This window comes from Neovison vison, chromosome 7 (genome assembly GCF_020171115.1).
Source record: "Neovison vison isolate M4711 chromosome 7, ASM_NN_V1, whole genome shotgun sequence".
In the NCBI taxonomy this organism is placed as follows: Eukaryota; Metazoa; Chordata; class Mammalia; order Carnivora; family Mustelidae; genus Neogale; species Neogale vison.
Genome location: NC_058097.1, coordinates 114,779,167 through 114,806,443, shown reverse-complemented (window position 1 = coordinate 114,806,443; position 27,277 = coordinate 114,779,167). Strand labels below are relative to the sequence as shown.

Genomic DNA, 27,277 nt, shown 5'->3' with positions numbered 1-27,277 from the left:
CTTATACGAAGGACCAGAAATTTTCAAATTCATAGAAATAGACAATACAATTGGTGGGTGCCAGGAGCTAGTGGGGAAAAGAAAATGAGGAGTTAGTGTTTCGTAGGTATAAGAGTTTCAATGCAGGAAGATGAACAAGTTCTGAGAATGGATGATGGTGATAATTACATAACAGTGTGAATGTACTAAATGCTACTAAACTGGCACTTAAAAATAATTAAAATGATAAATTTTATGTTGTATATATTTTACCACAATTAAAACTAAAACCCAACACATTTCTTTTTTTGGATTCAGACAAGATTATTCTGAAATGTATGTGAAAAGACAAAGGACTAGAATATCTAATTTTGAAATTAGATATTTTGAAAAGGTTAAAGTGGAAGGAATCAACCTACCAAATTCACAATATATATGTGTAGTAATCAAGGCTGTGCGGTATGATTGGACAGACAGACATACACAACAATGGAACAGAATAGAAAACTCAGAAACAGACCTACAAATACACCCAACTGATGTTTTTACAAAGATGCGAAAGCAATTCAGTGGAGGAAAGATAACCTTTTCTTTTTTTTTTTTTTAAAGATTTTATTTATTTATTTGACAGAGAGAGATCACAAGTAGGCAGAGAGGCAGGCAGAGAGAGAGGAGGACGCAGGCTCCCTGCTGAGCAGAGAGCCCGATGTGGGACTCGATCCCAGGACCCTGAGATCATGACCCGAGCCGAAGGCAGCGGCTCAACCCACTGAGCCACCCAGGTGCCCCGAAAGATAACCTTTTCATCATATGGCAATGGAACTAGATATTCAGAGGCAAAGAAAAAAAAATTAAACTTGACCTAAGGCATATAACCTTATATAATAATTAACTTAAAATGCATCACAGCCTTAAATGTAAAATGAAAAAACAAGAACTTTTAGAAATAATATAGGAAAAATCTTTGAGACCTAAGTCTAGACAAAGGATTGTTAGACTCTGTGTCTAACAGATCCCAAAAATGTCATTCATAATATGAAAAATTAATAGCTGGAATTCATTGATGTTTGAAACTTTTGCTGTTTTCAAACCTGTTAAGAGGATGAAAAGGCAAACTACAGAATGGGAGAGCATGGGCGCCTGGGTGGCTCAGTAGGTTGGGCCACTGCCTTTGGCTCAGGTCATGATCTCAGGGTCCTGGGACCGAGTCCCGAATTGGGCTCTCTGCTCAGCGTGGAGCCTGCTTCCTCCTCTCTCTCTCTCTGCCTGCCTCTCTGCCTACTTGTGATATCTCTCTGTCAAATAAATAAATAAAATCTTAAAAAAAAAAAAAAAAAGGAATGGGAGAGCATATTTGCAAACCATATATCCAACAAGAAACTAGTAACTAGGACATATAAAGAATTTTCAAAACTCAATATAAAAACTTTCAATTAAAATATGAATGAGACAGGATGCCTGGGTGGCTCAGTTGTTCATTAAGTGTCTGCCTTTGGCTCAGGTCATGATCCCAAGGTCCTGGAATCAAGTCCTGTGTCCAGCTCCCTGCTTTGCAGGAAGTCTGCTTCTCCCTCTGCGCCTCTCTCCACTCATTCTCTTACCACTCTCTCTCACTTTCTCAAATAAATAAATAAAATCTTTTTTTTTTTTTTTTTTAATGTCCTGTAAGGGGCACCTAGATGGCTCAGTGGGTTAAAGCCTCTGCCTTCTGCTCAGGTCATGATCTCAGGGTCCTGGGATGGAGTCTCTCATCGGGCTCTCTGCTCAGCAGGGAGCCTGTTTCCCACTCTCTCTCTGCCTACTTGTGAACTCTCTCTCTCCATCAAATAAATAAATAAAATCTTTAAAAAAAAATTTTTTTTAATGAGGAAAAGAGTGGGGGAGGCACTTCATAAGATACTCAACCTTATTTAAACTTAGGCAAGAGCAAATTAATACCAAACAAATATTACACACCAGTAACTTGGCAAAAATTAGACTGACAGCATCAAATGGAAGGGAAAATCTGAAATACTAGAAACACATATTCTGTTGCTATGAAAAATCTGATACTTTAATAGATCATTCCAAACTGTTTTCCAGCAATTGCTTCCTCTTTTCATGGTCATATAAATTGGTTCAATCACTTTTGAAAGAGTTTGCCATTATTCTACTCAAGTTGAAGATATGCACTGTCCTAAAACCTATTCATTCCACTCATAGGTATACACACTATTCTCCAGGACCCACAGAAATTCACAGACATATACAACAATGTTCTTAGCAGCAGTGTTAATAATAGTGTCAAACTGTAAATAATCCAAACATCCATTAGCAGTAGAGAGAATACATAGTAGTGATATGTTCATAAATGGCATCCTATACAGTAACTAAAATCAATGAATTTGATACATGCAAGCTATTCGTGTTAATGAAAATAAAAAAGCAACACATAAAAATTATACACAGCATAATTTCATTTATATGAAGTTCTAAAACAGGCAAAACTAAACTGTATTATAAATAGGGGCACCCGGATGGCTCAGTAGGTTAAGCATCTGCCTTTGGCTCAGGTCATGGTCCTGGGATCGAGCCCCGCATTGGACTCCCTGCTCAATGGGTGTCTGCTTCTCCCTCTGCCCCTACCCTGCTTGTGCTCGCTCTTAAACTCTCTCTCTCAAATAAATAAAAATATTTTTTAAAAAATAAAATAAAGATGCATAAATAGCTGAAAAAGCTAAAGGAACCAAGGAGAGGATTATTATAAATTTTATGATTACTTCTGTGGGATACGAGAGGGTTCTGAGTGGGAAGTGGTACAAAGAAGGTTTGTGAGGGTCAGAAATGATTTTTCTGCAACTGAGTTTGATTAAACAGATTAACTTTACAAGTACTTGTTAAATCATACACACTTTATGTATTTATATTTATCTCAACAATCATACCCACTTCACATACCACACTGTGCATATATGCAATGGAGCACACGTTGACCTTTCTATCAAAATTTTAGCTGTTATCTTTGGGTAATAATTCTATTCCTCTCATTTTTACATTTTCCAAATTTTCGTTGATAAGCAAACATTACTTTTCATAATGGGAGTAAACACATTCTCCCAACAACATAATGAACACTGCAGAAAAATTATGGCAGCTTATGTTTATTGAATGTCTTTTGTGCAATACGGTATACTACAATCTTTAAATACATTAACTCATTTAAGATTAAAAACAACTCTAAAATGTAGTTATTATCAGTCTCTTTACAGAGGTGGTTGCCAATGTAATTATAAATGTGAGGGCTAATCTGTGCAAGTCTGAATGGAACGTCCTCCCCATTCTTACACAAATTCCATTAGCTGAGAATTCACCTTCCCCTTACAATATTCTGTAGCATTTTCTTCATCTGATATTTAATTCATTCATTTATTCAACAAATATTTATTTAGGTCCTACTACATTCCAGGTACTGTTCCACATACAAAATATATAAAGGGGCAGGAAGGGGGAGGGGAGATATACAAACGGGAAATGAAGTCTAAGTTTACATTTTGGTGGGGGAGACAGACCATAAATAATTTGAGATAGTAATCAGTTCTATGAAGAAAACAAAACAGTAGGACAGTGATTGGGAATAGTAAGAACATCTGGGCCGAGATCTGAATGCTAAATAAGCCATGTGAACTACTGGAAGGGATTCCAGGTGGTGGCAGCTGTAAACATAAAAGCCCTGAAAGGGGAATGAGCTTGGGCATGCTTCACGAATAGAAGTAGAAGTAGATGGATACTCTGCCTGTAGTATGATGAACGAAGAGGACAGATGGTGTATCTTGCAGTCATTTGGATGCCATTTTCGATGTACTGGGAAGTCACTGGAGGTTTTTAAATAAGGGAATGTCAGAGTACGATTTATCTTTTTTAAAAAAAAAAAGTTAGGACCTATGTCTGGAAAAGACTTGGAGGGAGAGAGGGTTGGGAAATGTCAAGAGTGGAAGTGGGAAGACATTAGTTTTTAGTAAGAAATCCAGGGAGGAGATGAAGGAGCTTGAACTAGAGTGGCAGCAATCAAAATGGACAGTAGTCTTCAGCTCCCAGATACATTCTAAGGATAGACCGGATCAATGAGTATCTATATCTTCACTTAACAACTATTCATTGCACACTGTAAGACATCAGGCACTGTTCCTATAGGTGCTGGGGACACAGAACTGAACACAGCATATAGGATCCCTGACCTCAAGGAGCTTATGTATTACATACTGCAGTGAGGGGAACAGACATTTAATAGGTAAATAAAAATATCTTATAACGTCAGATAGTAAGTGTTATGATGACAAATAAAGAATGATAGAAGTGGGGTAACATTTTAGATAAGTCAAGGAAAGACTTTGCATAATAGGTGACACTTAAGCAAGGACTTAAAGTGAAGCACAAGCCACACAAATGTTTGGGAGTAAAGCACTCCAGGAAAAGGGAAGAGCAAAGGAAAAGATCTTGAAATAAGAGTACGTGCAAAGCAAATGCACCTAGGGCAGGATAAGTGAGAAAGTGGCAGAGCTGGCCCAGATGCTGGTAAGAGAGCAGATCCCATAAAGCCAGGAGGTAAAAGAGAAAATTTTGAATTTTGTTTTAAGTGTGATGAAAAGCCATTAGAGTTGAGAACAGGGGAAGGATTCCTGATTCACATTTTAGAAAGATCATTCTGGCTGCCTTTTTGAACTGTTGAAGGATAAGTAATATGAAAAGAGAGGTAACAGTGCCTTCAACTAGAGTGCTTCTACTAGAAGTGTGAAGTAGGATAGATTGTGAATAATTTGCTAAATTGAATAGGATTTGCTGAATTAAATGTACAATATGAAAACCAAGTCAAGGAAGATTTCTACGGTTTTGGCTTAGAGAACTGGAGAGCTGAATGTAGCATTACTGGCATAAAGAGAAACTAGGGAGGAACAGGTTAGAAGACACAGACCAAAAGCTGGTTTTGGTCACATGTTCACTATGAGTCAAGTGGAAATGTCAGCTTGGCTGTGTCTTTAAAAGTCTAAAGCTCACAGGAGAGGCCAAAGTCTGAGATAACTGTTTTTGAGAGTTACTAAAGACAATTTTCAAGAACAAAATTTTTCATATTTGAAAATTTACTGGCTCAATTCTTAGGAGTCACCTATCACTTCAAATTTATTTCTCCTATGGATATACTGCAGTTAACACAATTTACCAGTATACACTAATAAGCAATAAACTCTAACAATAAAATATCACAAGTTCTTAGCTTCAAACTAAGATGATTAATTTTATAAATTACCAGGAAAAAGGAATACAGGGCCCAACCTAATACATTCAAAAATTAATATATATTTTATCAGAAGAACAAAGTCTTAGTAAATCTAATAGTAAAAGAATTAGGAATCAGATCTTTTTTTTTCACAGTTTCCTTACTTCTCCCTCCTCTTTTATTTCCTACTACCTAGAAGCTTGGTCACCAAGAAGTCCACAGAGTTAGCTATTCATTTTCAAAATAGAATTTATTTCTGTAATAAAGAATTAAAATATGGCTGTGAAAGTAGATAATAATATAGAAAAATATTTTAAATGTGCAACAGTAATTTTAGAGTAAAGGTAGTTAAGCACTAGAGTCCATGCTCAACATCTACTTGAAAGACCAACCAGTATTTTACAATGGAGAAAACATATCTACTTGTAATTTTAATTAACAGTTATAATTCAAAAACAGATTTATATATGATAGAGCCCTTGTGAAAATATAAATACAAATCTTGAGGATATATTTTTTGAAGTTGGCTTCACTTTATAGACTGAAAAATTTACTGTCCAAAAGTCACAGGATTGCTTTATTACTAATCCATCCATATAATTAAATCAACATAGAGAAAATACCTACTTTTTGGATGAAACCAAATGTCTTGTCAATAATGCAACAAGAATATTATCTTTCATTACATTGGCTGGTAAGCTCATGTATCCCCAAAGCTTGGTTTCCATCACATGGGTCTTTAGACACTAAACACAGGATGAAGAAATATCTAACGAATTCTATCCATCGGTTCCCCAAAGCTTTACTTACAGTGAAGATATAGATGTTGTTTGTATGAAGAACATGCAAAAAGAACTGGAAAATGTTTGGCTAGAGGGAAGTCAACTCTTCAGAGACTATTGTTTGCAGTTTGCAGAATAGGTTAATCTTCTCTAGGAAGAATAATATCAACATAGCAGCACTATATTCATCAGGAATCCAATGGCTCTCTCATGTGGCAGGAAGCCAAACCTTCTGGCTGCTCACAACATCACTCAGCTTCCCTTTAATCTTCAGGAAGTGTCTCTTGAATTCTAATCCATCACCCTATATTAGGAATAATATACAAAAATAATATAAAAAAAACAGACTGCCATAAAATCAAACTCTCTTTAGTGGTTAAGAGACAAACGTCCTTAGCTACGTCCAGCTACAATTCTCATCGGTCCTCTTATGAAGACCAAATATCCTAGAAGGAATGGCTACATAAATAATTCCAACTTGCTTTTGGGCCTATCACCATTCCCAACACACTGGGCTCAGAGACAGAAACAATTACACCTTGTTATTTAAAGCATTGCTATCTAGGGACCTAAGTCACTGTTTTCCATTGGCACTGGGGGTTTAATTTAAATTTAAATTAAGCTACACAACTACACTGAAGTCTTGCCAAAAAAAGCCAGTCATTCAGTTATGAGAAGAATTTTATTACACTAGAATCTTAATAATTTAATTCCATACTAAGCATCTAGACAATAAATTTCCAATTTTAGAATGTGACCTATTTCTCCAACCTCCTTTAGGAGTCATGTACAATCTCTCAGGAAACAGAGAAAATGTTTTTTTGGTCTTATATACCAAGGCCAAACTATAACCTCAGAATCAGTAATTCCTAAAGAAATAATCAGAAATGTGAACAAGACTCCCTCTCTCTCTCTATATATATATATACATATATATAAATTATAGACTTGTAACAGATAAATGTTCATCAGTTATACTGTACATTTTGACAAACATAATTGTTATTAAAAAGATATATATATGGATTAAATAAGAAATTTAGAATGATTTAAAATATTCAGGGTAACTACTGTTGGACAGTATAATTTAGGATTATTTTTATTTTTACTTATTTACATTTTCTACAAAAAACTTCTATAATAAGGAAAATGTCATTTGGAAAAACTATGTTTTAGAAGGATAATGACAAAACAAATGTTCAGAACACCGAATGAAAAAGAACAAGTTACCACATATTTATAAATGCCATGTATATAAATTTAATACCATTTAAAAAATTCTACCATAATGAAATAGTATAAAATAGGTCTCTGTTCTCTCTGGATAATAAGATCAAACTTTATTCTTATTTTCTCCATTTTATATTTTCATATTTTTTAGGTTTCTACAATGAACACTGTATTAATTGTATTGTATTAATATTATTATATTGTATTAATATTAATAATTCTTTAATATCAGCAAAAGTTTAAAAAAAAAAAGTACCTTAGAAAGCCGAAAGTCAACCAAAATCTTCTCATCCATTTCTACCAAATTCACTTTGAAAATCAGTTTATTGTTTCTCCTATCAGTTGTTGATACAGTAACCTAAGGCAATAAAAATAAGTTTAGCCCAAATTACAAAACCATTTGTAATACTTCTCATTTCAAGGAATGACTAAAAAACACACTGGTATACCACAATTGTGCAACAGTGAAACCTCATGTTCTGGGAAAGTACAAGATGCTTCACACATACACTGCTGATGGGAATGTACAACAGTGCAGCTGCTTTGGAAAATCACTTGACAGCTCCTCAAAAAGTTAAACACAGAGTTACTATATACCTTAGCAATTCCATTAGCAGGTATATACCTAAGAAATTGGACGTGTATTGTCATGGGTTGAATTGTATCCCCTCAAAATTCGTATGTTGTTGAAGCCCTAACCTCTCAGAATGTGACTGTATTTGGAGACTGGGCCTTTAAAGAGGTAACTGAGTTAAAATGAAACCACTAAGGGGGCCCTGATCCAATATGACTGGTATCTTTGTAAGAAAAAAAAAATTAGGATACAGAGAGAGAGAGATACCAGGTATGCATATGTAAGGAGGAAAGGCCAGATGAGAAAGCAGCAAGAGGGCTGATATCTGAAAGGCAGAAGAGAGGCCTCAGAAGAGACCAAACCTCCCAGCACCTGGATCTTGGACTTCCATCTCTCAAACTGTGAAAAAATAAATTTCTGCTATTTAAGCACCTAGTCTGTGATTATTTTGTTATGACGGCCCTGGCAAAGTTCATAAAAAACTTGAACAAAAATGTTCGTAGCAACATTACTCATAATAGCCAAAAAGTAGAAACATCCCAAATGTCCATCAACAGGTAAATGGTTAAATAAAATGTAGTCTTCTATTCACATAATGGAAAATTATTCTCCCATAAAAAGGAATGAAGTACTGATAAATGTAAACAACACAGATTAACCTTGAAAACATGCTAAGTAAAAGAAGACAGATATAAAAGGCCATTTATATGATATTATATAATTCCATTTATATGAAACATCCAGAATAGGCAGTCCATAGAAACAGGAAGTAAATCAGGGGCTGCCAGGAAATGAAGGGAGAAAAGAATGAGGAGTGACTGCCAATTGCCATAGAGTTTATTTTCGGGGCAATGGGATGTTCTGTAATTAAATGATGATGGTAGCACAATCTTGTGAATATACCAAAACCACTAAATTATACACTTTAAAATGGTTAAAGTGATGACTTTTAGGTTACATGAGTTTCACCTCAATAAATCTAACTGATTTAAGAAAAAAACAAAAAAAATAGGGGCACCTGGGTGGCTCAGTGGGTTAAAACTCTGCCTTCAGCACAGGTCATGATCTCAGGGTCCTGGGATCGAGCCCTACACCAGGCTCTCTGCTCGGCAGGGAGCCTGCATCCCCCCACCCCCACGCCTCTCTGCCTGCCTCTCTGCCTACTTGTTATCTCTCTCTGTGTGTCAAATAAATAAATAAAACCTCTTTTAAAAATTAAAAAAAAATTTTTTTTTTAAATAAAATAATAAAATAAATTACCTATACAACTGAGAGGAAAATCAGGCTGGCCTCAGATTTCTGCATAGTAACAACTTCCCCTACCTTTTAATTTTGAAAGCTTACAAATCTACAAAAAAAACCTGAAAGAATCTACAATAAATAACTATATACTCTTCACTGGTCTTAACAACATAGATAAGTGTATGTTTATTTGACTTTTTTTTATGTGGTTGTCTTTTCTTTTTTTAAGTTTTCAACCAAGCTACTGAAAACAAACACTTCACTTCAACATGTTTCTCCTATGAACAAAGACATTCTCCTACAAACCACAGTATTATAACATCCAAGAAATTTGGCACTGATACAAAAATATTATTTAATATAAAATCATATTCAAATTTCCCCAATTATCCCAATAACATCCTTTATAGCTTTCTTTTCTTTAAATCCATGATTTAGTGAAAAATCATGCATTACATTGTTTTTCAGACCTCTTTAATATATAATATTCACCTCCACTTGTTTTTTGTAACATGAGCCTAAACATATTAGAAAAGCCTAAACATATTGGAATTTCAATGTTACAAATATGCTATAATAATATAAACAGCAACAATTGATCGGCGGGAGCAGGGGAGATGGAAGAAATACGGGATTGTTAATATATTCATTTTTCACAGAAGGGAATCTTTCCTACTGTTACAATAAGTATATACCGTTTTTAAAAACATGACTTACAGGGCACCTGGGTGGCTCAGTGGGTTAAAGCCTCTGCCTTCGGCTCAGGTCATGATCCCAGGGTCCTAGAATCGAGCCCCGCATCGGGCTCTCTGCTCAGCAGGGAGCCTGCTTCCTCCTCTCTCTTTGCCTACCTCTCTGCCTACTGTGATCTCTGTCAAATAAATAAATAAAATCTTTAAAAAAAAAAAAAAACATGACTTGCTTCTCTTGATATTTTTAATAAACGTAAAGAAGACTTTCAATATTATTTCTGAAGGTAAAGAACATTTTACTTAAGTCTTTGCAATTTCAACTGTCTTTCTTCCTTTCTTTCTTTCTTTTTCTGTCAGAGAGAAAGAGAGAGAGGAGGTGAGAGAGAGGATGAGAGCACAAGCAGGGGGAGTGGCAGGCAGAGGAAGAAGCAGGCTCCCTGCTGAGCAAGAAGCCTAATGTGGGACTCCATCCCAGCACCCTGGGATCATAACCTGAGCCAAACGTAGACTAAACGACTAAGCCACCCAGGCGTCCCCCAGTTGTTTTTAAAAAATGTTCTGATAATGATCATTTTTTACTTAAAATATTTACATTTTTCTTCAGGGAAATCTATGAAACATACCTGATTCATACAACTCTTTTTCCACTGATAGCCCAATTTCTCACAAGTCTCTTTCAGGCATTGATAAGATTTGTCTGCATCCAATTTGGTAAAAAATCGTGTCATCCTTTTAACCAAGCGCTGCCAAGGGTTCTACATGTCAAACAGAAGAAACCTGAATAAATCTGGTATTACCAAAAGCAGTCATATTATAGCTATTTGGTCTGAAAATTCTTTTCTGTGACTTAAGATTCTTATACAGTACAGCAACCTTTAATTCTCTCTTCCTTGTTAAAAAAAAATGTGTATATGCTAAAGTGTTAATACTGTATTTCTAAGATTTATACATTTTTTTTAAAAAAGGCTTTATGACAAAAACTAGAGGTTCTTCACCACTTATCTGATAAAACTAAATTCCCTTACCTGTGAGGATCCTGGAGTGCCAAGTAATTGACTATTCAGGAGCATGTGATCAGGACATGTGGGTTGGGAAAAACTGATCCCTTGTACCAGTTTATCAATATATGAAGGACTGGTGTCCCATAATGAAAGACCTGTCCGTGGTTCTGGCTGGGAACTGGAATACTTCACATTTTCTTCACTGGAGCATTAAGATATGGGGAAAAAAATATATATATATATTTATCTTCAGGTAAAATCAATCAGGCCAAAAAAAAAAAAAAAATCAATCAGGCCTTTCTTAGACCACTTAACATTCTCACACTGATAAAAATTACATTCATTACTAAGAAAAAATATATAATGTATTATTTTGTATGGGAATATTACATTCAACAACTATTTGATCTTTATTAATTAATCTTACCTAGAAGCACTGTTCATTGGAGAGAAGTCCAAATTGGATTGAATGTGCTTAGAAAATCTAGTAGGAGATTCTGATACACCACCTGAAGTGACTCGGGGCCTCTTTGCCCCTAAAAAAAAAAAAGTACATGTTGTACATAATTACATAAGAAATGTGGTCATTATATTTATTTAAGAAATGTGGTCATTATAAACTCAGAAGGATTCACTTGTCAAATTACACATTTCACAAATCCTGACTTGTAAGTATGTTCCAAGTGTTTTATACTATAAGGCCATAGTTTTAATGGTACCTTTTATAGTAACAGACAATGGTCTATGAAGACAAAGAGACCAAGTTAAAAAATCAAAACATTTTAAAATAAATAATTGATGGTAATGGCAATAAACATTATGAATCTACTCTATCCAACACTCTTTGCTCTCCTGAAAAAGGTACCAAGAATAATTATTACACAGAATATGATGCCACTATAAAATCATGGTTACTCTCCTTAAGCTGGATCCTCAACAATGACAGATGGCTCCTTTGTTTCTCTAGTCAGTTTCCTCTCCTTTTCTCCAAATGATTACTTCAAAACTTCTATACTCTTGTTAAATTCCCACAACTACCCATCCTTTCCTCCCTTCCATGCTCCTATCCAATGCCCAGCCCTCTACTTATATGTGAGCCCCATACCCTCCTTTCTCTTCAGGGATCTTGATGCTCCTTCATTCCTTCTCTCTTAGACCTTCAGCCTTTTCCTCTCAACTGGAACTGTCCCTAAACCATTTAAACACACTTAATTTAGCCAAACATTTTACTTATTAATTCATTCATCCAAATATTTTATTAAGGCTACTATGCATCAGGCAGTAAGATGAAAGAAATAGCATGCTGGAATGCTGATGAGAAAGGAGAGAAAGAAAAATCAATGATGCAGGAGGAAGGCAGAAGAATTGCTAGACAACAACCCTGAGTAAACAAAAGAGAACTGGGCCTTTGTTAATATATTCATCTTTGTGCACAAGACAGATTTGACTTATATCTGGAGCAAAGTGGAGTATATGAGCAGAGGCACCTGGTCACGTGATTATAGACGGTGAAGAGAGTTTGTGGAAGTTCTCTTATGATTGTTTCTACTCAGTGAAACAGGAAGTACTGTCACCGGCTAAGAATGTGGATGAGGAAGGAGGTCTTAGAAGTTGGAGAAAAAAGAAAAGGTATAAAAATGTGATTTAGAAGCCTCTGCTTTCGGCTCAGGTCATGGTCCCAGGGTCCTGGGATCGAGCCTCATGTGGGGCTCTCTGCTCGGCGGGGAGCCTGCTTCTTCCTCTCTCTCTGCCTGCCTCTCTACCTACTCGTGATCTCTCTCTGTCAAATAAATAAATAAAATCTTTAAAAAAAAATGCGATTTAGGAGAGTGCGGTTGTGAAAGAAGTGGAGAAATGCATTGTAATTGTCTGGCAGAGTTAAGGGCTCACTTGAGATTAGTGATCCTGAATTTTTAAAATGAACACTGTTATGTATTTTGGTCTAAATACCATCAGCTGTGCAGGTGTAAGTGTAGAATAGGCAGAAGACTGGATTAAACTTGGGTTGGGTTTTGACCAGTAAGCATGATGAAGAGAGAATAGGACCAGAAAGCAGAAGCTGAATGTAAAGAAGTCATTATAATGACTGACCTTGGGATTTAAAGTAGTGAGGATGGGAGCGCCTGGGTGGCTCAGTGGGTTAAAGCCTCTGCCTTCAGCTCAGGTCATGATCCCAGGGTCCTGGGATCAAGCCCCACATTGGGCTCTCTGCTCAGCAGGGAGCCTGCTTCCTCCTCTCTCCCTGTCTGCCTCTCTGCCTACTTGTAATCTCTATCAAATAAATAAATAAAATCTAAAAAAAAAAAGCAGTGAGGATAGAACTGAGGACCTAGTGAGGTAGCAGATAAGAGACAGTGAAAAGGAAGAATTAGTGGATTTCATTTCCACTATAGGGTCAAAGGATTGCTGGAGTCAGGGTACTAGAGGAGGAAACCAGAAAAAAATTTGCCAGTAGTCAAAGCAGGATAAAGAGAAGATCACTAGAGAAGAGCAAGGAAATATAAGATCAGGATACTGGACGTGAATCATCCAAATGAATATTTAAATCACCAAGAACCACAACAAAATGTACATTAACAGTCTTATTGGAGAGAGTGACAATGTGGCAGGAATTTTCATTAGGGGTTCAAAAGCTGATTATAACAAGGATGGAACTGTGGGTGATAACCTGATAATAAGAGATTCAAAATGAAGTTGGGGAAAAAGGGAGAAAGTGGCAAGGATGTCTGTCCCACCCCATGTTTCAAGGGCAGGAGCATGTGGGAAAGAAAACATCTACCACTGGTGAGGAAGCCTGTGTTCCCAGGGGAGAGTTGGATTACTATTAGAATAGAATGAAAGGTAAAAGATGCATTCAGAGAAGAATTAAAAACTCATTCATCTCCAGCCATTGTCCTCTCTCCTTCCATTCACAGCCAGACTGCTTGAATGAGCTGTCTACACTCTGCTTCATTATCTCTCTTTTAGACTATAATCACTGTACTCGACAATTACTCCCACTTCTCCACCAAACCTGTTCCTGCCACAACCATGAATAACTACTGGGCAAACTTTTAGGCTGCATGTTATCAACTCACTTAACAGTATCTGCTACTATCCTGCATTTTCTTTTAGCTTCAATTCCTCCATGTTCTCTTGATGCTCCTCCCATCTCTTTGGCTATTTTTCTCCGTTTCCCTGGCCTCTACCTACCACTTAAATATTGGCATTGCGTAAAGTTTCATATACACTATTTCATCTACCAGTTTAAATTACCATCTATTTGCAGAAAACACCAAATATCGACATCTCAAGTCTGGCCCTATCTCCTGAGTTACACACATACACACATCCTCTTATTAGACAGTTTTACTTCTCAGATTCATAATATCCAAAAACAAATAAAAATTTCCCCCCAATTCTATTTTTCTTGAGTTATATCTCAGTATATATTACCATCATTTTCTGAGTTAGTCAACCCAGAAAGGAGTCCTCCTGGATTCCTCATCCTCCTTCATTTTCTATATATAAACAATCATTAGACCTATCAATTCTAATTGGTAAATTTCTTTGGAATCTACTTCTTCCTTTCAATCCCATTGCCACTAATCTCATCCAGCGTACCATCTTCTCACATCTAGGATAAAAAATGTCAAAAACAATGAAAAAAAAAAGGTAGCCAGAAAGATCTTTTAAAACCAAATATATGATCATGTACTTACTGGCTTAAAAATCTCTCAAAAGCTTCCTCAATGGCCTTAAGTTTAAAGCTCAAAATCCTTAATGTGGTTTAAAAGTTCCCCCTCCACAATTTGGTCACTACCTAGCTTTCTAGTTTCATCTCAAACCTCTCTCCCTTCTTTATTTGTTCATCTACTCAATAAACATTTACTTAGAGCCTACAACGTACAATACACTCTAACCACTGGTGACACCATGATGAACAAGCCAGACATGGTCCATGCCATACTGGCCTACTTTTAAGTTCCTCAAATGTACCACCTTCCAAATTCTAAGACTCTCCAGATGTTGCTTCCTCTGTTCAGAATCTGCCACTCATCTTTCTACACTTGATCTTAGCCAAAAGGCCGAGAAGCGATCTTTCTAGTACCCATCGGGCTAGCTCTCCTTCAATCTTTAGATTTAATGTGATTTCCTCAGGAAGACAAGTTTTTTCTGTTACTTAAGACTTAGTCAAACACTTAGCTATAGTACTCTGACCTTCTATTAATAAAGTTCAAAATTATTTTTTGTATTTCTGTTTTCCCCACTAGACATTATAACCAACCTACATAAAGACAGAAACCACAGACATCTTGTGTTACTGACTTGTAATACTGACTGCAAGTGTCTTTTCTTTCACAGAAAAAAATACTCATATTTTTCAGGATATTACCTTTCTTGAGTGGTTTATTGTACCATCTATCTTTTTTGATGTCTGGGATGGTAATCCTTACTGATGGATTCTCAACTAGGATTTTATGCAGCAAAGCTGAAAATAAAATATTAATACAACATTTATAAAAGAGTCATGCAGATTAAAAACTTGTGCTGTGGAACATTTTCTCTAGTAGTCTTCTTATATCCAAATATTTCTGGGCAAGAGAAAAAATAAACCTACTACATTATTGCTTTAATTTCATGTAGTTGCTCTTTGCTACATTCTCAGATCTGATTTTTGGTTGTCTGCAAACAAGGAGAACATGAGACAGTTGCAAATGTTTCTCCCCGTGTACATTAACAAAAAGACACAAAAACCCTCATCAATTTTCAATACCAAATGTTATTGTTCTAATATGTCAATGTTATGTCCTCATTCACCCAGTTTTATGAGGAAAATCTACTTTCCAATAACTTTTTAAGAGAAAATAACATAAGCAACTATCAACCTAAAGTATCTTATCTTCATAAAAAATTCATATATTTCCAAAACATAAAATTATTTTCTAATGGACCAAGGTTAAAATGAAAAACTGAAACTATAAAAAACACAAAAACACAGGGAATTTTCTTCTAAATTAGAGGTAGGGAAGACCTTTCCAAACATAACAATACAGTCAGAAAACCACAAAGCACAAAAATAGTAGATTTGAATAAAAATATAAAACTTCTGCATGTGACGGGGCGCCTGGGTGGCTCAGTGGGTTAAGCCGCTGCCTTCAGCTCAGGTCATGGGGATCAAGCCCCGCATCAGGCTCTCTGCTCAGCAGGGAGCCTGGTTCCTCCTCTCTCTCTGTCTGCCTCTCTACCTACTTGAGATCTCTGTCTGTCAAATAAATAAATAAAATCTTAAAAAAAAAAAAAAAAACTTCTGCATGTGAAAACAGCATAAACAAAATAAAAATGCATGGCAAATTGTGAAAAATATCTGTAACAAATGCAAAGATCTAATGATATTAATGTTTAAAAAAAAAAGAACTCATATAAAGTATTAAGAAAATCTCCCTGGTAGAAGTGAGTAAAACAGATCATCCACAAAAATGGACAAAAAGCACCTCATTGATGTTAAATTTAAAATAAAGATAAGAAACAGTGACTACAGGGGTACCTAGGTGGCTCAATCTGTTAAGCAACAGACTCCTGGTTCCCATTAAGTTTGTGATTTCCGAGTCCTGAGACTAGGCCTGATGCTGGGCTCCACGCTCAGTGCAGAGTCTGCGGAAAACACTTTCTACCCTTCCCCACTGCACACATACACCATGTGCACTCTCTCTTTTGAAAATAAATAAATCTTAAATAAATAAATAAATAAATAAATAAAATATAATTAAATAAATAAATCTTTGGGGCCTGGGTGGCTTAGTCAATTAAGTGTCTGCCTTTGGCTCAGGTCGTGATGAGCCCCCAAGTCAGGCTCCCTGCTCAGTGGTGACCCTGCTTCTCTCTCTGCCTGCTGCTCTCCCTACTTGTACATGCGTGCTCTCTCTTTCTGTCAAATAAATAAATAAAGTTTTTCAAAATAAAGTCTTTCTAAATAAATAAATAAATAAATGAAATCTTTTTAAAAATTTAAAAATATTAACTCATGAGATTGTACGAAGTTTCTAAAAAGCAATTTGGCCAAGTAAGCCATAATAATTAAAAACTGCCTACATCCCTAACACTTCTGGATTTGTTTTTTAATTAAATAATTTAAAGGTATGTGCATTATGTGGATGATCATATCATACATCTTTAACAAGTGAAAAATTTAAAAAATATACAAATCTCTAAAAAAAGTGAATTGGATGAATATAGTAAACATACCCACATAGTAATATTCCATCACGGCCTTTAAAAACAATGATGTAGACCTAAAATTATAGTCACTGGAAAAATGTCCATGACTATAGCATTAAGGCAAAGAAACAGGTTACAAGATAGCATATGTAGTGTGATCTCATTTTCTATAGAAACATACATACTTATAAATAATATGCATATATAGCAAACATATATATTTGTTATACATCTTTACAACAAAGTGTAGAACTGCATATCAAAATATTAAAAGAAGCTATTTCTGAGTGCTGGGATTATACAGTTGTGTTTTTTTTAATATTATTTTCTAATCTGCTTGCAAGGATCATAGATTACTTACATGATTATTTAAAAGCTAGAAAGAAAAAAATATAAAGAAAAAATTCAATCACCAGGCTTCATTATCTAAGAAATCAGTACTTTCAATCAACAATCCAGTTACCTAGAGGAGCTGAATCAATTTTTTTCCAAGGGTTGAGGTATGTTTTTTTTTCTTTCCAATCAGAGTATTCCTGACAACTGTCACTGGGCTGGTCCCATGGCAATTCTAAAAAAGAAACAAGTCTCAGTTTTCTGAGTGTTCACTTTATCACACAGTAAAGATTTTAAAGGAAAATAGTCAACGATACAAACCCATTAAAAGTTTCCACCAAATTAATTCAATATGGTTTTCAAACTAAGAATGCCAACTCATGTAAATTTTAGAGGCACTTCAAAGATAAACCAATTCTGCTCTACCGTTTCCAAAATTATTCACATGAATCTTAGAGAGGCTGCTATTGTGATACTTCATTTAATAGCTACACATAGCAGGTGCCTCCTTAGCGCAGTAGGCAGCGCATCAGTCTCATAATAGCTATACACACCTCATTTTTAAAAAGCTTTGGGATTCAAAGTTCCAACTTAGTTATAAATAAATTCACTATTAAAATACTATCACAGGGGCACCTGGGTGGCTCAGTGGGTTAAAGCCTCTGCCTTCGGCTCAGGTCATGATCTCAGGGTCCTGGGATCGAGCCCCGCATCGGGCTCTCTGCTCAGCAGGGAGTCTGCTTCCTCCTCTCTCTCTGCCTGCCTCTCTGCCTACTTGTGATCTGTCTGTCAAATAAATAATTAAAATCTTTAAAAAAAAAAATATATACTATCACATAGGGGATGCCTGGATGGCTCAGTCGGGTAAGCATCTGCCTTCAGCTCGGGTCATGACCCCAGAGTCCTAGGATCGAGTCCTGCACGGGGCTTCTTGCTCAGCGGGGTGCCTCCTTCTCCCTCTCCCACTCCCCTGCTTGTGCTCCCTTTGAGGAATAAAGAAAATCTTTAAAAAATAAAATAAAGGGGTGCCTGGGTGGCTCAGTGGGTTAAAGCCTCTGCCTTCGGCTCAGGTCATGATCCCAGGGTCCTGAGACAGAGTCCCACATTGGGCTCTCTGCTCAGAGGGGAGCCTGCTTCCCCTGCCACCCTGCCTGCCTCTCTGCCTATTTGTGATCTCTGTCAAATAAATAAATAACAAAATAAAATACTATCATATAAATATGGTTTCCTTTGGTTTGTTTCATTTATTTTGGTATAACAAATCTGGCTTTCCACAGGACAGGAGTTCCATCACAATTAAAGAGCTCTTACCTCCAGCCAACATTGCCGTAAGTACTATTCCACAGGACCAAACATCAACAGGTTCTGCGTGAAATTCTTTTCTTTTTAGAAGTTCTGGAGCAACATAAGGTAAAGTACCGCACATCTTGTTCAATAAACGTTCACGATTATTATGCCGAAACACCGTTGCCAAGCCAAAGTCAGAGATTTTGAGGTTATCTAAACCAAAGGAAAAATTGAATGGCACTGGATAAAAATGTTTTATAAACAGATATACTTAAAGGAATTAATATTTTATTGGAAAATCACTGGTATTACTTACAAAGTGTATAGCACTTTTCTACCTTAAAATGACAAAAAATAATTTTTTTAAAAGATTTTAGTTATTAGAGAGAGCACAAGCGAGAGAGAACAAGAGAGGGAGGGGTAGAGGGAAAGGAAGAAGCAGGCTCCCCACCGAGCAGAGAGCCCGATGTAGGGGCTCTATCCCAGAACCCAGGGATCATGACCTGAGCAAAGACAGACGCTTAAATGACTGAGCCACTCAGGCACCCCAAAAAAGAAATTTTAAAAAGAAGAAATAAAAAATATCATCACATAACTAAAACTAGAAAAAGACCTCATTGTTTCTATTAACTTAAGAGAAAAATCATCAATATACAAAACAGTTTGGACTAGGTTAAAGAAAGAAATGAGTCAAAAGGGATTGCCCTTCTGGAAAATGGGCACTCTAGTTGTGGCTGAAAGCACAGGCAAGACCTTCATCAACTTGTACAGAGGGCAGGAAGGAGACACCAATAACATGACAGGCACAACTTTCTCAGCAGCAAATAAACCCAGCTGACAGGAAGAAAATATGTAAAGATGTACCAAAGCTTAAGATCCACAAGCCACTAGAACTTCTTGTCAAAGTTTAGAAAAGAAGGAACACTGCACAAAAAAAAAAAAAAAAAAAAAAACAGAAAAACAAAATTTCCTCTAACTAACTTCCCATCTTTAACAAATGTCCTGTAGGCAGGACTTTCAACTTATTCTCTCCTTAGTGAATATTCACCATAACTGAGTGACACTGTGCTAGCAAATGCAGGTAAATAAATTACTGAAAATTAAAAATAAACAGCCACTGAAAAAGTTATAAAAATACAAAGCATTACAAGATCTTATAGCAAGGGACTCTAATCTAATTCTTAGGAAGGAGGGAAGTCCCCCTATTACCAAGGTGTCAAATGGTACAGCCTTTTTATTCATTCATTTATTTATTTATTTATTTATTTTAAAGATTTTATTTATTTGACAGACAGAGATCACAAGTAGGCAGAGAGGCAGGCAGAGAGAGAGAGAGAGAGAGAGGGAAGCAAGCTCCCTGCTAAGCAGAGAGCCCGATGCGAGGCTCGATCCCAGGACCCTGAGATCATGACCTGAGCCGAAGGCAAAAGCTTAACCCACTGAGCCACCCAGGCGCCCCTGGTACAGCCTTTTTAGAGGGCAATCTGGCAATCTAGTAATTTTGAAATAGTCACTCTTTGAACTAGTAATTCCCATTTCCAGGACCATAAACACAGAAACATTCCCTAAAATTCACAAACATAAGGATATTCCTAGCAATATTATCTTTAAATAGCTTAAATATCCATCAATAAAGAAATGGTAAAATCTTATTGCACATGTATACAATGAAAACTATATTGATAAGTTGCTTTTTTTAAAAAAGGCACCTGGGTGGCTCAGACAACCGAGTGTCCGACTCTTGGTTGTGTCTCAGGTCATGATCTTGAGGTCCTGGGATCAAGCCCTGTGTCCAGCTCCCCACTCTGCAGAATCTGCTTGTCCCTCCCCCTCTGCTCCTCCCCCTGCTTTCTCTCTCTGGAATAAATACAATCATTAAAAACAAAACAAAACAAAACTATCTGTAGTATTGACATGGAACAGGGTATAAGTGAAAAAAAAAGACAAGTGCCATAGCAAATATCCATTTTAACACAACCCAGTTGGACCTGTGCACAAATCTACAGAACAGATATTGCTGTTCTATCTCTTTAAATCTAGAAACAATTTTAATGTCCTAAAATAGGGTTTTGATTCTTTGAAAATCAAGTATATCCACACAATATAATATGTAAGACATTGATGATGTTTACCTGCATTTGAATTAGGAGGCAGCTACTCTAATTATCCTTTTAATAGCTATATATGACACAATCTTGACAAATCACTGAAATTAAGAGTGGCAAGTTATCAGTGAAAATGCTAATAGGTAACTGTAACATTCCTTGAATTTTGTTGTTTCCATATGTCTGCAACATATGGTTGTAAAGACCTGCATATAATAAATTCTAAATTGAGAAGTGTGCTTATCTCTGAGGAAAAGGGAATACATTTGTGAAGGAACACAGAGGACTTGGACTATATTTGTAATGTTTTCTTTTTTAAAAAGACTATTGTTAAATATTGAGCAAGAACAAATATACATATATATTTCCTTTGAAATCCCCTATAATTACTTCCCTCAATATATTCCCTTCCCTACCTTCTCAGAAGTGACTACCATTCTCATTTTTTTTAATATGCTCTTTTTTGTGTGATTTTCCCCATATTTGTATTCCTAAACAATATATTGGATTTTACATATTTTTGAACTTCATATAAATAGAAGCATACTTGTATGAATGTCTATGAAACATACCCATGTCATTACTTGTACCTATAAATCATCCATTTCATAATTTATCTATTCCATTGTTGATAGACATTTATGTTGTTTCCAGTGTTTTGCTATTTTACACCACTGTTTTGAGCAATATACTTATGTATAGTTTTTTTTTAAGATTTTATTTATTTATTTTTGCATGAGAGAGAGCATGAGTTGGGGGGCAGAGGCAGGGGGTTCTGCGGCAGAGGGAGAAAGAGACTCCCTGAGGAGCAGGGAGCCCGATGCTGGGCTTGATCCCAGGACTATGGGATCATGACCTGAGCCTAAGGCAGACACATAACTGATTGAGTCACCTAGGCATGCTAATGTTTTATTTTTTAAGCCAGATTGGTATATAGGTAGTTATTTTATTTTTATTTTACTATATCATATATGTTTTATATAAATTTTTATATGCCTGAACTTTTTTAAGTAAGCTCTACAGCCTGGGTCCCTACCTAGCTGACCTACCCTCAGCTCAGGTCATGATCTCAGCGTTCTGGGATGGAAGCCCACATTAGGCTCCCTGCCTAGCAGGGAGTTTGCTTCTCCCTCTGCCCCTCTGCCTGCTTACGTATGCTCTCTCTCAGATAAATAAATAAAATCATTTTTTTAAAAAAAGGAAGCTCGGGCGCCTGGGTGGCTCAGTGGGTTAAGCCGCTGCCTTCGGCTCAGGTCATGATCTCAGGATCCTGGGATCGAGTCCCACATCGGGCTCTCTGCTCAGCAGGGAGCCTGCTTCCTCCTCTCTCTCTCTCTGCCTGCCTCTCTGCCTACTTGTGATCTCTCTCTGTCAAATAAATAAATAAAATCTTTAAAAAAAAATAAATAAAATTAAATTAAAAATTTAAAAAATAAATAAATAAATAAAGGAAGCTCTACACCCAACATAGAGCTCAAACTCACAACCCTAAGATCAAGAGTAGCATGCTCTACCAACTGAGCCAGCCAGGAGCCCTATGCCTAAATTTTTTTTTAAGTTTTAAGTAACTGTAAACATTTTTATATAACATAAATACAAAATAAAATAACATCCTGAAAAATAAAACCCACATGCATATTAAAAAACCATATATTCTATAATCTAACTTAAGTTTATACATATGTGGGTAAAGATATGTATATCTCCCTCATCTTCAACCCAAATAGATTCTCTTATTATCACCATTTATAAAGAAGGACAGTAAGGAGAGAGAAGGTACGTAATGCCAGCTTGCCCACAGCTATACACCCACTATCAGGTGGCCTAGATTAAACCTAGGTTCAAATGACTCTAAATCCTGAGCTCTTAACACTATGCTGTACTGCCTCTAACAGTTAGAAAAAAGTAATCCTTTTTCCCCCAAACCCACATTAACTCAAAAAAAAAAAAAAGGGTCTTAATTTGTAGATGAGGAAGGAGATGAATTGACTGTAGTATACCATCAAGGATAGCTATTAGCATTCAGGGGCACCTGGGTGGCTTAGTCAGTTAAGCATCTGCCTTGGGCTCAGGTCATGATCCCAGGGTCCTGGGATCGAGCCCCATGTCCGGTTCTCTGCTCAGTGGGGAGTCTGCTTCTCCCTATCCCTCTGCTGGCTGCTCCCCCTGCTGGTGCTCTTCATCAAATAAATAAATAAAATCTTTCATTTGAAAAAAAAAAAAAAAAAAAAAGAAACAACCCAGAGAACAGAAAAATGGATTAACTGTAAATAATGCAGAGGAGGAAAAAAATTTTTTAAAGTCTATTAGCATTCAAAAAGTTAATAGAAATAAAATGAAAAATGGAAAATAAAGGAATTCTCCAACTGTGCTCTCATTTCTTGGGACTCACCAATGAATTACTCAGTTCCTTTTCCTCATACACTGAATTTTCTGAATTATCTAAAATTTTGCTATTTGCCTTATAAAACAACTTGCAGAAGCCTAAATAACCAAAGGAGGATCTTGGGCATCTAGGCAGACAGTTTAATAAATGTTTATCTAAAAGATAATCATCAAAAATTAACAGTGGTTGGGGCGCCTTGGTGGCTCAGTGGGTTAAACTTCTGCCTTCGGCTCAGATCATGATCTCAGGGTCCTGGGATTGAGCCCCGCATCATGCTCTCTGCTCAGCAGGGAACTTGCTTTCCCGCTATCTCTGCCTGCCTCTCTGCCTACTTGTGATCTGTCAAATAAATTTTAAAAAAATTAACAGTGGTTATAAATGATTGATGGGTTTCTGGTGATTTTTTTTTTACTTTATTCTTTATACTTTCCATCTTACTTCATTAACTAGTATTTTTATAAAGAAAAAAACCAGATTTTTAGTATGAAAACAAAGTTTTCATATTCCAAATGTTATTACATATTCACATCTCCATTACTTATTAAATAAACTGGCTTTCCTTAACTCATCTCCTAGTATGAAGGCCAATTAGAGTTCAGGAAAAGGCTAGGAGGCTGATAAGAAAGTACAGTGACATGTGGTGAAAAATACTGCCAGAAACACTAAACCTTAGGGTTGGACAAGATCTTAAAAATACTTTGGTCCAGAGTGCCTAGATGGCTCAATGGGTCAAGCCTCTGCCTTCGGTTCAGGTCATGATCTCAGGGTCCTGGGATGGAGTCCCACATCGGGCTCTCTGCTCAGAAGGGAGCCTGCTTCCTCTTCTCTCTCTCTCTGCCTGCCTCTCTGCCTACTTGTGATCTCTCTCTGTCAAATAAATAAATAAAATCTTAAAAAAAAAAAAACTTTGGTCCAACTACCAAAAATATGTTTAAGTTCCCTTTATAATATCCCTAATAATTAATAATCCAGCATTTGATTTTCACATTACAAACTTCCTACATTCCAAAGCAACCTATTCAATTTTTGGATAGATCCAACAATGGAGTCCACACTTGCACTAACCCAGTGCTTCCATGTAGTCTTCACTCACATGGTCTGAAGAAATGCATTTAACCACTATTAAGTTTCCCCTGGGTTCCTTCAATTATTCCTTGTTTTTATAGTTTGTGGCCCTTCCAACTAGTCTGGTCACTCTCCTGTAAAAGCACTTCATATGTCTATATGCCTTTTATGGTAGGTGTCCCAGGGCACCCATTATTTCCAGTATGGCCTCAACAAAGCAGTACTGGACTGCTATCTTCCTCATTCTCAACAATACCACCTTATTTTTCTCATGAATGCATCACAAAGGTAACTAATATGAAGTCGGCTGTCTAGTAAATGTTTTTTTAAACTGTTTTGCTACCAAAGAGAATACCATTCAAATGTATTTATCCTGGACTTCAAATATTTCTGTACTGGAAAACAACCTGTTAAACTCAACTCACCTCTCTGGCCTGCTGTATTCATTCATTCCATAAATATTTCTGAAAATCTACTATTTGCGAGTCTAATGCATTAAACGAGCATTAAACTATTCTAATGCATTAAACGAGCATTAAACAAAACAAAACAAAAAAAAAAAAAACACAAAAATCACTGACTCGGGGGCCTGGGTGGCTCAGTGGGTTAAGCCTCTGCCTTCGGCTCAGGTCATGATCTCAGGGTTCTAGGATCGAGTCCCGCATTGGGCTCTCTGATCAGCAGGGAGCCTGCTTCCTCCTCTCTCTCTCTCTCTGCCAGCGTCTCTGCCTACTTGTAATCTCTCTCTGTCAAATAAATAAATAAAATCTTTAAAAAAAAAAAATCACTGCCTTATGCTGCTGACGTTTGTCATTTTTTTAATTTATTTTAAAGAGAGAGAGAGCAAGAGCACAAGAAGGGGAGGGAGAGAAGGAGAGGAAAAGAATCTTAAGCAGATTCCCCACTGAGCACAGAGCCTTCTGTGGGGCTCAATCCCACGACCCTGAGATCATGACCTGAGCCAAAAACAAGAGTGAGATGTTCAACCAAATGAGCCATACAACCACCCCTCTGTCATCTTTTCTGATCCTGACTCAATAAGCTAATACTTTCACCATCCATCCTTCTCAGTTTTTATGACATCCATGAAATATACCTAAACTCTCTGTATCTCCATTCAAGTCACAGGTTAAAAAGAACAAACAGGGTGGAGCTGAACAGCAGAGTAAGATGACCCTAGGCTTGCTTTATCCTTCGAACATAGCAAGATAAATATCAATTCATGCTGAATACCCAGAAATCAATTTTTGACAGAACAAACTCAAAAATTAGAAGGAGAGAGGCCACATTCTGGAAGGTAGGGGGTACCGAGATGTGATCTGGGGAGATGAGATCTGGGGACTGCAGTTCTGCAGAGAGGAGGGAGCCCTGGTAAAAGAGAGGGGTGACAGAGAGGGAAGAGCACATGGGAGATCAGACATGGAAAACATTTCCCCAAAGCCTAACTGGGAAAAACGAGAAGGGTTGATTTTTGTGAGTTTTTAATGACCAGTGAGGCCGAAGAATGGAGTTTTAGAGGTATGCAGCATGGTTGGTGTGGAGCCCTAAAGGTGCTGCAGTGCTCCCAGGGAGAAGGAGGGCAGATAACCTGGAAGCAGATGGTGCGAGCTGAGAATTCCTGGTACATACTGGGAGAGAGTTCCCCTTCTTGGTGCCATCGGGGAGAGCTGGCATTGGCTCTCTAGGAACAAAAGAGTCAGCGGGCATCATTTCCCTCCTCTGCCCCTCAGTGTAGGTGCTGAGACACCTGCTGAGGACAGATAATATGGACACAAGCTCTTTGCAGCACTTTATTCCAAACTCCATGCCCTGTGCTTTGGTGTGACTGCCCTCTGGGACAAACCTGCATCAAATCCAGCACAGTGAGACCCTCCCCCAGAGGACCAGCATAGGTCCATGCCATGCCAGGTCCCTAAAGTTTGGAATTTTAAAACTCAGCCAGCCTACCTGGGATAGAACACAGGTGCACTGCAATGCCAGCGGGCAGACAGCCCAGACACAGACAAGGTGAAGGAACAGATCTGTGGGATGCCTGGGACACATGCTCTTCTGGGAGGGTTTCCTGGACAGTGGCAGGTATGAACTCCCCACTACAGAAACGAGGGAGGGGGCTGGTGCCATTTCTCTCTCCTGCCCCTCAGCATAAACTAACTTTGGTAAGCAGCACAGTACCAACACTGGTGGCCTGAACTGCTTACAACAAGCCTCACCCACCCTGTGCTCTGAAGGTGCTGCTTTTCTCAGACAAGTGTGCCTAAGAACGGTGCAGCAAGCCCCTCCCTCAGAAGACCAGCACAAATCCCCCACATGCACCAAGTCTACTGACTAGAATGTTCTGCAGAGCTTCAGCACTAGTGGAAACAGCATCTGGTGCCTTTTAACAAGCAGACCAAAACACACCTAGGTCAAACTCAGCACACTCTGGCCAAGGTCCAAACACTCCCCACTGCAGGCAAGAGAAACTATAGAGGACTGACCCAAGGGAAAGAGCAACCAAAATATAGCCACAGAGAGCACACAACATACCTCAGAGACACTTCCTAAAGCACCAGGCCCTGGAAAGTACAGGACCTCTTCTTATAAAGCCAGTAATCTCAGGAGCGGGAAACATAATGAATGGGCTTTCCTAACACAGAGAAGAAAAGAGAGATCTAGACAAAATGTAAAGATGGAGGAACTCATCCCAAAAGAAAGAATAAGAAAAGGTCACAGGCAGGGAACTAATTGAAACAGGCAAAAATAATATGCCTGAACTTAAAGCAACAATCATAAGAATATCAGCTGGACTTGAGAAAGGCACAGAAGACACAAGGGAGTCATTTTTTTTTTTTTTAAAGATTTTATATATTTATTCGACAGAGAGAGATCACAAGTAGGCAGAGAGGCAGGCAGAGAAGGAGAAGAGGAGGAAGCAGGCTCCCTGCTGAGCAGAGAGCCCGACGACACGAGGGAGTCTTATCTCAGAGATAAAACATCTAAAAACTAGTCAGGCCAAAATGAAAAATGTAGTAACTGAGATCTGAAACCAACTGGATGTAATGACCACAAGAATGGAAGAATTAGAGGAATAAATAAGTGATACAAAAGATAAATTATGAAAAACAATGAAGCTGAAAAGAAGAGGGAAAGAAAAATATTATATCACAAATGTA

General features: G+C 37.2%; 1 protein-coding gene across 3 annotated transcripts in view; it reads right to left on the bottom strand.

Annotated features, from left to right (window-relative positions):
* CHEK1 (checkpoint kinase 1) overlaps nt 1-27,277 on the bottom strand; it is a 68,897-nt gene that overhangs the window by 30,739 nt on the left and 10,881 nt on the right. Inside the window, exons 6-14 of one of the 3 annotated variants that reach the window (XR_006385616.1) lie at nt 18,594-18,782; nt 17,413-17,517; nt 15,127-15,222; nt 11,179-11,287; nt 10,776-10,953; nt 10,374-10,505; nt 7,499-7,600; nt 6,041-6,316; nt 2,710-3,830 (exon numbers count right to left, since the gene is read on the bottom strand). Coding sequence is in view for 1 of the 3 variants with exons in the window: in XM_044258149.1 (XP_044114084.1) it covers nt 6,221-6,316; nt 7,499-7,600; nt 10,374-10,505; nt 10,776-10,953; nt 11,179-11,287; nt 15,127-15,222; nt 17,413-17,517; nt 18,594-18,782 (1,007 nt within the window). In the remaining 2 variants the exon portion in view is untranslated. Of the gene's footprint in view, nt 1-2,709; nt 3,831-5,650; nt 6,317-7,498; nt 7,601-10,373; nt 10,506-10,775; nt 10,954-11,178; nt 11,288-15,126; nt 15,223-17,412; nt 17,518-18,593; nt 18,783-27,277 lie in introns of those variants that run through there. The other 2 variants (XR_006385617.1, XM_044258149.1) reach the window with 2 other exon arrangements.